Genomic DNA, 12,713 nt, shown 5'->3' with positions numbered 1-12,713 from the left:
TTTCAGATCAGGGCATGTCATTTTGGTTTGTGAAGCCCTTCGAGGCACTTCTGATTAAGGGCTACATAAATCAGTTGTGATGTTTGAAAGAAAATTATCAGGTTCATCCCCACTAATAAGCAAACATTTTAACCACTGCAAATGTGTTGTGTCCATGAAGCACACAAATTAGTCATGTCTCTTTTAAGAAAGTATTCCTAACCTCTACAACCCGCAAAGGCAAAACAAAGATCTGTCAAATGACCACTGTAGACCTGCACAAGACTGGAATGAAACACAAGACAATCAACAAGAAGCTTTTAAAAAAATAGGTCACTTTTTCTGGAATAATTGATACATGTTAGATATAGATGGTAATAGTCAGTATCTTTGTAAAGGGGCAACCTTACAAAATTAGCAGGGGATCAAATACTTATTTTTCCCCACTGTATAGACATTGAGTGAGCTTATTAAAGAGGTAGTAGTAAGTATTTGTTGTCAGCCTGTCAATGTTTACATGCCTGATTGTGACTTGCTCTGTGGGAAGTAGTTAAATAAATTAAGTATTTAGAATGAGCACAATCCTTGAGTATGCTTTTGAATTAGGATTTTAGGCTTTGTCTGTGTTGGGTAAGTAGGCAGAAGCTTACATGTGTTGGCCGTCCAAGGAAAGAGGAGCTTCTCAGGTTTTAAGTGAAAGCTGACATGTGTTAGTAGAGCGACACAAGCCACATATATTTATGTGTTCATTTTGTGATGACATGATGTTTGGATATCAGAGGAGAAGACAGTCCATCAGTTCCTCAGCACTGAACAGGTCTTATTCTTGGGATGCCCACGCTGAAGTCCATGAACATGTTTATGCTAAGCATTTAATTGGCATTCCAGAGAGGCTCCGTGCTCTTGAACATACTAACATCTGATCGGACTAGAAATGACCTTGAAGGATACATTTTGTTTTGTAGCCTTCTGTGTATACTGTATGTTTGCGAGACGATTAGGCCAGCGGTTAAGCACTGGTGTCCACTTCAAACAGATGTCCAGTCCTGGTTGCGATCAGTGCTTCACTTGACTGCTGCCAACTTTTTCTGCGCCCAAAGGGACCAATTAGGCCTGACAGCTGCACCTAAAATGTCACCATGGAATGAAAGGTCTGCGGGTTGTTGAAAATGGTTAATTAAATGAGGGCAGTCAAACCTACAAGCACATTAATCAAATTACATCAGAAATATCAGAACTTACAACCAAAACATTTGATACTTTTCGTGCAGATCAGTCATTGCAGAATGATTCATGGTGATTAATGTCCCCACTGGTCTTGAACATGAACAGGAAATAGCTATTAGTACTCCCTTGGCCTCTGCCCTCATCATATTAGCATCTTCACCAACACCTTTCATTCATCATGCTGTTGTCCCACTTTGTCTATCGTAATCTTTAGCCTCTGAGCTCTCACATTTCACCCGAGGTAAACACAGTGCCATATTAGGACCCCTGGCTAGCGAGTAGACACCTGTTCCTCACCTAAAAGGGGCCTTATAATGATTCTAATCCACATTTAAAACACTTCCTTGTGCTCCAGATCAATGTTTTCAACCGACGCATATCGTGAGATATTGTCTGTGCCCTGCGAAATGATGCAATTTCACCTAATTGTTCAAAAAACAACTTTTTTGTAAACCAATAATTATAATCCGCAAATAATGTGCCGTTGTTGAGTGTCTGTGCTGTTGAGAGATCGGCAGAGTACCCATGAAATACTTTTCCATATCAGTAGGTGGCAGCAGGTAGCTAATTGTTTTGTAGGCCTACTTTGAGACAAGAGAATTAGTGATGCATGGATGGTTATGGTTTGAATTCATATCGAACAATTATGTCAGGTATTGGATGAGAACGACTTTAATTTGTCATTATAAGCTATTGGGTTTCGTTTTATAAAATGTTCTGCTGGTTGTGTACTTCAGGATTTTTTTCAATGAAAAAAATGTGCCTAGGTTTAAAAAAAGGTTGAAAAACACTGCTCTAGATAATATGCATTGGATATGCTTTGGTGTGAATTTTGCTCCACGGTAGCAATTATAACCTGTCTTTTGAGTGTTTAGCAAAATGTTCGATTGTATAGGCGTTCCCAATATGAAAACAAAACCACCCCCCAGCCTCTCCTAAAGTATCATAATTTACCTTGTGAAAAAGTAATATACATCTTAAGAGGGACGCAAAGCAATTTTTTTCCCAAACACGGTCGAAAATAAATTGTTTTTAAAAAAATATATATAGATTCCTATATTAACTCTGAAAAACAACTGGGGTGTGGGTGGTTGATAAGCCTTTTGTGTGATTGTTGGTTGTTGTGTTTCTCTCTAAGGCCATTCAGGAATGCAGCTATCTGTGGTTTTATGTAAACCTCTGCCTGTGGTTCCCTTTTGTCTTTATTTTTTTTCTTTATTGTATTTATTTATCAATAATGTTATTACTAATATTTTCTCTTTTTAGTATCGTTTTATATATTAGGCTCCAGCAACCCCGAGAGGGACAAGCGGTAGAAAATGGATGGATGGATGGATAAATATTTGTGTGTGTGTGTGTGTGTGTGTGTGTGTGTGTGTGTGTGTGTGTGTGTGTGAGAGTGTGTGAGTGTGTGTGTGTGTGTGTGTGTGTGTGTGTGTGTGTGTGTGTGTGTGTGCGTGTATATATATATATATATATACACACACACACATTTTTTTGTGTGTAGGTTGTTTTTTTGACTAAAAAACAGCATTTGATGTATTTGTTTACTTTTGTCTGTAAAAACCCAACAAACACATTTTATAGATATAGATATATATAGATTTAATTGGTCACAACATTAGGTACACCTGCCCATTTGCCGATCGATCCAGACTCAGAACTGCATTAGAAAAGCTGCTTTTACCAGCTATTATGTCACTGCACCGAACACTCCTGTGTTATTATGCACATGCCCAGATTAGATTAAAGTAATAATTGATCTTACATTTTCGTCCAAACAAGTCGTATCGTTGCAGCCTTTTTCCGTCTACGTTTTGTAGTGGCCCAAATGCCATTGACAAATTAACATCGAAGTATATACTTTATAAAAGGAGCACATAAAACCAGTAGGAATATACGGAAGCAGTCTCAGTTGGTCTGCTCAGCAGAGGGGGAAGAGACTTTCCAACACAATCTGTCCAAGAATGACCACACAAGTATGTCTGTCAATCTGTGACATAATGATGATTCTCCACTATTAAAAAAAAATATATACTCCAAAACCCTGCGGGCTGAGGCGTCCAAAATTGCATCCAAGTTCATGCCCAAATGCATGAACCTGAGGATTTTCTGCTTTGCTGTTGTTTAACACGGGTATCCAACATTATGACATTTATAAATTAGAAAAGACAAAATTCATGATAGGTCCCCTTTAATGTGTACCATATGGGAAATCTGTACACCTCTATACCGAGCCAACATTACAGTGCCAAAATATCTAGAATCGTAAATAATTCTGGACCATTTATATCTTTATAAAGAAGTTAATTTCAGCAAGGGATCAAATATTTTTCGTTTATATAGTATGTATGTACTAAACATATGCAAACTGTAACAGAGTCTGCGTTCAATAGTTTTAAATCCTTCTCCATTACTTTTGCTAACAGGCTATAATGGCTTGCTTCTTCTAACTTACTCAAATGTGTTAAACGACTGACTGAATCTGGATGTCTAATGGCTGACATCTTAACAGTAATATCTCTGGTGTCTTCAATTGATGACATACAGTATCAATCAATCAATCAATCAATGTTTATTTATATAGCCCTAAATCACAAGTGTCTCAAAGGGCTGTACAAGCCACAACGACATCCTCGGTACAGAGCCCACATACGGGCAAGGAAAAACTCACCCCAGTGGGACGTCGGTGAGTGACTATGAGAAACCTTGGAGAGGACCGCATATGTGGGTAACCCCCCCCCTCTAGGGGAGACCGAAAGCAACGGATGTCGAGTGGGTCTGACATAACATTGTGAAAGTCCAGTCCACAGTGGATCCAACACATCAGCGGGAGTCCAGTCCACAGCGGGGCCAACAGGAAACCATCCCGAGCGGAGACGGGTCAGCAGCGCAGAGATGTCCCCAACCGATGCACAGGCTAGTGGTCCACCCGGGGTCCCGGCTCTGGACAGCCAGCACTTCATCCATGGCCACCGGACCTATGCAACTCCCCCTCGCAAGGGACAGGGGAGAAGAGGAGAGAAGAAAAGAAACGGCAGATCAACTGGTCTAAAAAAGGGGGGGTCTATTTAAAGGCTAGATTATACAAATGAGTTTTAAGATGGGACTTAAATGCTTCTACTGAGGTAGCATCTCTAACTGTTACCGGGAGGGCATTCCAGAGTACTGGAGCCCGAATAGAAAACGCTCTATAGCCCGCAGACTTTTTTTTGGCTCTGGGAATCACTAATAAGCCGGAGTTCTTTGAACGCAGATTTCTTGTCGGGACATATGGTACAATACAATCGGCGAGATAGGCTGGAGCTAAACCGTGTAATATTTTATACGTAAGTAGTAAAACCTTAAAGTCGCATCTTAAGTGCACAGGAAGCCAGTGCAAGTGAGCCAGTATAGGCGTAATATGATCAAACTTTCTTGTTTTTGTCAAAAGTCTAGCAGCCGCATTTTGTACCAACTGTAATCTTTTAATGCTAGACATAGGGAGGCCCGAAAATAAAACGTTACAGTAATCGAGACGAGACGTAACGAACGCATGAATAATGATCTCAGCGTCGCTAGTGGACAAGATGGAACGAATTTTAGCGATATTACGGAGATGAAAGAAGGCCGTTTTAGTGACACTCTTAATGTGTGACTCAAACGAGAGAGTTGGGTCGAAGATAATACCCAGATTCTTTACCGAGTCTCCTTGTTTAATTGTTTGGTTGTCAAATGTTAAGGTGGTATTATTAAATAGATGTTGGTGTCTAGCAGGACCGATAATCAGCATTTCCGTTTTCTTAGCGTTGAGTTGCAAAAAGTTAGCGGACATCCATTGTTTAATTTCATTAAGACACGCCTCCAGCTGACTACAGTCCGGCGTGTTGGTCAGCTTTAGGGGCATGTAGAGTTGAGTGTCATCAGCATAACAGTGAAAGCTAACACCGTACTTGCGTATGATGTCACCCAGCGGCAGCATGTAAATACTAAAGAGTGCAGGGCCAAGAACCGAACCCTGGGGAACTCCGCACGTTACCTTGACATAGTCCGAGGTCACATTGTTATGGGAGACGCACTGCATCCTGTCAGTAAGATAAGAGTTAAACCAAGACAAGGCTAAGTCTGACATACCAATACGTGTTTTGATACGCTCTAATAAAATATTATGATCGACGGTATCGAAAGCGGCGCTAAGATCAAGAAGCAGCAACATAGATGACGCATCAGAATCCATCGTTAGCAATAGATCATTAGTCATTTTTGCGAGGGCTGTCTCCGTAGAGTGATTTGCCCTGAAACCGGATTGAAAAGGTTCACAGAGATTGTTAGTCACTAAGTGTTCATTTAGCTGCTGTGCAACAATTTTTTCGAGAATTTTAGAAATAAACGGAAGGTGGGAGACCGGTCGGTAGTTTACCATGAGGTCAGGATCGAGGTTAGGTCTTTTGAGCAGAGGATGAATAACCGCTTTTTTGAATGCTAGGGGAACAGTGCCGGAGGAAAGTGATAAGTTTATAATATTTAACACTGATGGACCTAATAATACAAACAGTTCCTTGATAAGTTTCCCAGGAAGTGGGTCAAGTAAACATGTTGTTTGTTTTATCCCACTTACATGCTGTAATAATTCCTCTAATGTTACTTCATCAAAAATATAGAGACTATTTTGGAGGGCAGTGTCCGTCGTATATACAGTCGTATTTGTGTTAATAGAACCCAGTTGTAGCTGGGATGCGTTGTCTTTAATCTCCTTTCTAATGAGTTCAATTTTCTTATTAAAGAAATTCATAAAATCATCTGCCGAGTGGGTGGAGCTACTGGGAGGAGTCCCTTGTTGGGTTAGCGATGCTACTGTACTAAACAGAAATTTAGGATCGTTTTTGTTGAGGCGGATGAGATTTGAGTAGTATTTAGCTTTAGCTAAGGTAAGCATGCGTTTATAAGTTATTAAACTATCACTCCATGCTTGATGGAAAACCTCAAGTTTAGTCGCGCGCCATTTGCGTTCCAGTTTTCTACATGATAATTTATGAGCTCTAATTTCTTCTGTAAACCATGGGGTACAGGCCAAAAGTTTGGACACACCTTCTCATTCAATGTGTTTTCTTTATTTTCATGACTATTTACATTGTAGATTGTCACCGAATGCATCAAAATTATGAATGAACACATGTGGAGTTATGTACTTAACAAAACAAGAGGAAATAACTGAAAACATGTTTTTGTGGAGTTTGCCCTTCTGTGGGTTCCCCTGATCGTGACAGATCCTCTGGTAAGCCCGGTAGTCAGGTTTGACAATTTTTTTATTCTCTCACACGCCACAACAGCACACTCCTCTGCGACTTTTCAGTCTATGTTTTTAGTCTTTTTCTCGGCGTGTCTTCCTCTCGCTCCAACTCCAACAACGTGTCTCGTGCCGGCTGCTGCTAATAAAGGCGACAGGTGATTAGATAACAAGCCCCAGCTGGGCAATCCACTCACCTGCCGCTGACTTTGAGGCCGGTCCTTAAACACCCTGCTCCGCGACTGGCCTGCAGACCATATCTGCCTCCACAGGTTTATATTGTAGTTTCTTCAAAATAGCCACCCTTTGCTCTGATTACTGTTTTGCACACTCTTGGCATTCTCTCGATGCGCTTCAAGAGGTAGTCACCCGAAATGGTTTTCACTTCACAGGTGTCATAGTTTTGATGCCTACAGTGACAATCTACAATGTAAATAGTTATGAAAATAAAGTTGAAATGAGAAGGTGTGTCCAAACTTTTGGCCTGTACTGTACTTGGTCACACGGCCCACAGGTGAAAAACTAAAAGTTCTTTGTATCCCTGAAGCACTGGTTAAGACTATAACGGCGGTGTGTTGAGTAATTTTCAGCAGACAATTCATATATATTGCTACACAAGATGTACATTGACTGCTGGAAAGTAAATTGAAGTTTGATTTCTATAGTTTTGTGCTTTGAGCAGATGTACTGCAGTGCAAATGTGAGTCTGTATATTTTTAATGCCATATGAAAATTTTTGCTCCTGCAAACTCAGCAAGCTCCCTTGCAGTATAGTTAACTGTCACAATCTGTGATGAGCTACCAAATGCAAGTCTTTAAGCCGCTGGGATTTTAGGTGTGCCATCTCACTCTGTTGATATGTCTAGATACCCTGTTAGAAAGTTGTGTCAGACATGTGGATCATGTTATCACAGCAGGTTATTAAATTGTACCAACCCCCTTAAATCTTTATGTTCGCATGGGATTACTGTCTTTTGTAAGGGAACTAGATCTGCAGTAGTCTGACGATCAACCCCAGGGGACAGGAGCATGAAATGGCAGGAGGAACAAGCACTGTCAATAATAAGATTTATTATGCGTTCTCTCTGGGAACTATTACTGCTACGCAGGGAATGAGCAGCCTGAGACTGCGGCCCTGAATTTGCAGGCAAGTATGTCAGGGACCGCTGAGAGGAGTCTTAAAACCACGAAGGATGGAAAGCGCTGTAGCGTGTCCTGTCAGTGATGCCTCAGTCTCATGGAGAGCATGGAAGCGTGGAAGCCGTCAACCACTGACTTTGTCTGGTCCATGCTGCTTAAGTGAAATAGTCATCCTAAAGTTTAAAGTTCAACACGAGCAGATCCAATATTGGGACATACTGTGTTACCGCTCAGAATCTTGTGAGGAACGCCTCCCCCTCTTCGTCAGGCTATGAGGCTATTATTTTCATCTAATCTATCTCATGGCATGCGCATCACACAGGCGTGTGACATGCAGTGACATTAATGCTGCTAAAAGCAGCTGTTTTTTTATACAGTCTGAATAGAACAGAGTGTGAAGGTTATGTATGTAACGAATACCGATAGGAACATTTCATATCACAGTTATGGTGACCAGAATTATCACGGTTATTAGTACCACAAAATTGTTGAATGTGCTCAAAAAGGGCTTATAAACACACAAACTGAAATCTTTGAATTAAGTTTTATTTTAAAACATTTAATGAAATAGATTGACATTAATTTGTAAAGGTTTTAGATTGTTTTTTTTAACGATAGCTAAAAAACGTGTTTTAGGTGCATCATTTCTATTATGAAACCACATGAGTTTACTTCCTGTTGTCATTATTATTTCGTGTATAGGCCGATCACTCTGTTCTAAGATAGCACTGTCTGTCGGTTCAGTGTACACAATTGAATGATTTAGTTGGTCTGACAGTAAGGAAAGGCAATTTTATTTACAGAGCACAATTCGTACACAAGGCAATTCCAAAGTGGTTTACAGAAAATTGAAAAAAAGAAAAATAATTCAAATTAAAATCAGAAAATGTAATTATCTTAAATTCAATCCTAATTATTAAAATCATTCAAATGCTGTAGTTAAAATAATTTCAGTTGTCATATGCACAATTAAATAAAGGTGTTTTTGAACATTGCCAACTTTGACGCCTGTCTCACAACTTCAGGAAGACTATTCCAGATTTTAGGAGCATAAAACTAAAACGCTGTTTCACCATATTTGATCCTGACTCTGGGCGCCAGCAGAAGACCACTTCCCGTGGTTCTCAGGGCCCAAGATTGTTCATATACAGTACAGGTCAAAAGTTTGGACACACCTTATCATTTCCATGAGTTTTCTGTATTTTCATGACTATTTACATTATAGATCGTCACTGAAGGCATCAAAACTATGACACCTGTGAAGTGAAAACCATTTCAGGTGACTACCTCTTGAAGCTCATCGAGAGAATGCCAAGAGTGTGCAAAGCCGTAATCAGAGCAAAGAAGAAACTACAATATAAAACATCCATCCATCCATCATGTTTTCAGTTATTTCACCTTTTTTTGTTAAGTACATAACTCCACGTGTGTTCATTCATAGTTTTGATGCCTTCAGTGACAATCTGCAATGTAAATAGTCATGAAAATAATGAAAACTCATTGAATGAGAAGGTGTGTCCAAACTTTTGGCCTGTACTGTAGTTCTAACATGTCAGAGATGTATTTTGGCTCAAGACCATGAAAATACTTGTACATAAGGAGAGCTGTTTTAAAGTCTATTCTCTGACCAGCAGGAAGCCAGTGCAGTGACCTCAACACTGGTCTAATATGGTCATATTTCCTGGTTCTAGTCAGGACTCGAGCAGCAGCATTCTAGATGTACTGCAGCTGCTTTACAGCTCGTTTAGAGAGCCCAGTCAGAAGGCCATTACATTAGTCTAACCTGCTGCATACAAAGGCATGGATTAGTCTTTTTAAGTCTGATTTAGACATTATTCCTCTGACTTTGGCAATGTTGTTCAGGTGGTAAAAAGCTGCTTATGTTATGGACAAAGTTCAGATCTGAGTCCATTATTACCCTTAGATTTCTAACCTGATTATGTTTCAGTGAGGTCTCAAGGTGACTAATAATAATGTATCTTTGCTTTTGTGGGCCAAAGACAATGATTTATGTTTTGTTTGAGTTTAGCTGAGGAAAATTGTCACTGAATAAAACAGATCAGTGTTTGGATGGAAAACAAAATTAATCAACAGGCCGACGTTCACCCGCCATCAGTGACACGTAGATCTGTGTGTCATCTCACCTGCGTAGTTGTGATAGCACACATTGAAGCTGCATATTAGCTGACCTAGTGGCAGCATGTAGAAGTTGAACAACAGGGGTCCCAAAATCGAGCCCTGATGGACCCCACAGGTCATAGTCAGTTGGTCAGAGACACAGTTACCAATTTCAACCAAGTATGTCCTGTGATCGAGATAAGACTTGAACCAGTTAAGAACAGAATCAGATATAAACCGTAGTGTGTTTATATTGGGGTATGTTGTGTTCGTAGTGGGGAAAGACGTTAATGTCTCGTATATGTGATAGCATTTAAGATAGCTAATGAGCTATTGCTAGCATGCTTCCCCAGTAAATGAGCAGTATCACCAGTCATTGAGTTTCTCAAAGTGTTATCAATCACTGTTTTCTGATCATTTTAATTTAAAATGGTAATACTAACCGTCGGGATTTGTTCCGCGGTTTATCATTATACCGTATTGTTACATCCTTAGAGCATGTACACCTAATGTTGTGACCGGGTGAATATATACAATGTTCGTAAAGTTTATTTTCGACTGTGTCTGGAAAAAAACAACGGTGTTGACAACTTAAAAAATTATATTTAAACAGTGTACATTTTTAAAAGATACATTTATGATATTTTTTGAAAGTGTGAGTCGTGGTTTCATTTGCAATCTGGGACCGCCTGCACAATCATACATCTTGCAAACAGACTCAAAAAACAGGTTACAAATGGGACTGTTGAGCTAAATTTACAACAAATCACATCCAAGACATATTTAAACCACAAGAAGGTGTTTTAAACATAGATTAAAGTTATCATATGTCCTCTTTAATGAAGAATGCAATGGAAAAACATGCTTTTATAGAGGGATATTACTTGCAACTGCCAGTCCTCTTCAACATGTATGAAAATGCAACGGTTTGTATCTTTTCACCCATTTGTCATGTGTTCAGATAAGTTGTCCTCTCCATCGGGGGTTGCTTTCCGGCTGGCAAATAAAACCAGCTCCTGAGGGTGGAAAAAAAATGCTGCATTGTGTGGAAGTGAAAATGGATTCTTTGAATTGTTTGCCACTCTAACCCTGATAGACAAGTTGTTTTATCAGAGGTTAATTAACACTGCAACAGTCCTTACAAATGGCAATTAAATCTTGTGAAAGCAAGGCTTGGAAATGAGCTCTTCATAGAGTTCATGTGTTTGTTTACCCCCACTCATGCCCCTCTACACCATCTGCTTTACTCATATTGAAGGCAGAGCACTTGTATTTAAGTGCCGCACTAAAGGGTTACTAAAGTGAAAGTGATTTTAAGATGAGATGGGATGTCATTTAAATTGCTTTGAGAGCAATCTATTACTTTGTGTAATGTTTTTACATTATGCCTCTTATCGGTCAAAGCAGGGGTCACCAACGCGGTGCCCGCGGGCACCAGGTAGCCCGTAAGGACCAGATGAGTAGCCCGCCGGCCTGTTCTAAAAATAGCTCAAATAGCAGCACTTACCAGTGAGCTGCCTCTATTTTTTGAAATTGTATTTATTTACTAGCAAGCAGGTCTCGCTTTGCCCGACATTTTTAATTCTAAGAGGGACAAAACTCAAATAGAATTTGAAAATCCAAGAAAATATTTTAAAGACTTGGTCTTCACTTGTTTAAATAAATTCATTAATTTTTTTACTTTGCTTCTTATAACTTTCAGTAAGACAATTTTAGAGAAAAAATACAACCTTAAAAATGATTTTAGGATTTTTAAACACATATACCTTTTTACCTTTTAAATTCCTTCCTCTTCTTTCCTGACAATTTAAATCAATGTTCAAGTATTTTTTTTTTTTTATTGTAAAGAATAATAAATACATTTTGATTTAATTCTTCATTTTAGCTTCTGTTTTTTCGACGAAGAATATTTGTGAAATATTTCTTCAAAGTTATTATGATTAAAATTCAAAAAAAATATTATTCTGTCAAATCTAGAAAATCTGTAGAATCAAATTTAAATCTTATTTCAAAGTCTTTTGAATTTCTTTTAAAAAATTTTGTTCTGGAAATTCTAGAAGAAATAATGATTTGTCTTTGTTTGAAATATAGCTTGGTCCAATTTGTTATATATTCTAACAAAGTGTAGATTGGATTTTAACCTATTTAAAACATGTCATCAAAATTCTAAAATTAATCTTAATCAGGAAAAATTACTAATGATGTTCCATAAATTCTTTTTTTAAGTTTTTCTCTTCTTTTTTTCGGTTGAATTTTGAATTTTAAAGAGTCGAAATTGAAGATAAACTATGTTTCAAAATGTAATTGTCATTTTTTTCGTGTTTTCTCCACTTTTAAACCATTCAATTAAGTGTAAATATCATTAATTATTAATAATAACGTTAAAGGTAAATTGAGCAAATTGGCTATTTCTGGCAATTTATTTAAGTGTGTATCAAACTGGTAGCCCTTCGCATTAATCAGTACCCAAGAAGTAGCTCTTGGTTTCAAAAAGGTTGGTGACCCCTGGGTCAAAGAGACCTACAATGGGCTGTTGTCGCTGTATGTCTTTATTTATACAAACATTTCATGGTATGGCCTATTAGTGATTTGAATTTGATAATCATGTAACTTTGCTGTCCACAGGTCAAGCCATGTCCTTTCACTGTTCTCCTGCCTCCCAGAGGATATGTCGAACGCAGTACAAGAAGGTGAACTGGCCTGGCCCCAGTGTTGCACACACTCTCCCCTACAACGCCACCCTCTCGTGGAGAGCCAAAAAAATCCAGTCCGCAAGGTAATTTTATTGACAAGCATACACAAACACACACTTCCTGCAAATACATAAATAGATGTGCATATACTAGGGGTGTAACGGTACACAAAAATTTCGGTTCGGTACGTACCTCGGTTTAGAGGTCACGGTTCGGGTAATTTTCGGTACAGTAAGAAAACAACAAAATATACATTTATTTATATTTATTTACCAAATTGGCAAAATCTT

General features: G+C 38.8%; 1 protein-coding gene across 2 annotated transcripts in view; it reads left to right on the top strand.

Moving 5' to 3' along the window:
- Nucleotides 1-12,713, top strand: part of zc3h3 (zinc finger CCCH-type containing 3) — a 93,136-nt gene that overhangs the window by 26,922 nt on the left and 53,501 nt on the right. For both annotated transcript variants that reach the window (XM_062027968.1, XM_062027967.1), the window contains exon 4: nt 12,356-12,506. In XM_062027968.1, coding sequence (XP_061883952.1) covers nt 12,356-12,506 — 151 coding nt within the window. The remainder of the gene's footprint in view (nt 1-12,355; nt 12,507-12,713) is intronic.

This window comes from Entelurus aequoreus, linkage group LG19 (genome assembly GCF_033978785.1).
Source record: "Entelurus aequoreus isolate RoL-2023_Sb linkage group LG19, RoL_Eaeq_v1.1, whole genome shotgun sequence".
In the NCBI taxonomy this organism is placed as follows: Eukaryota; Metazoa; Chordata; class Actinopteri; order Syngnathiformes; family Syngnathidae; genus Entelurus; species Entelurus aequoreus.
This window is presented reverse-complemented; position numbering and strand designations above follow the sequence as displayed.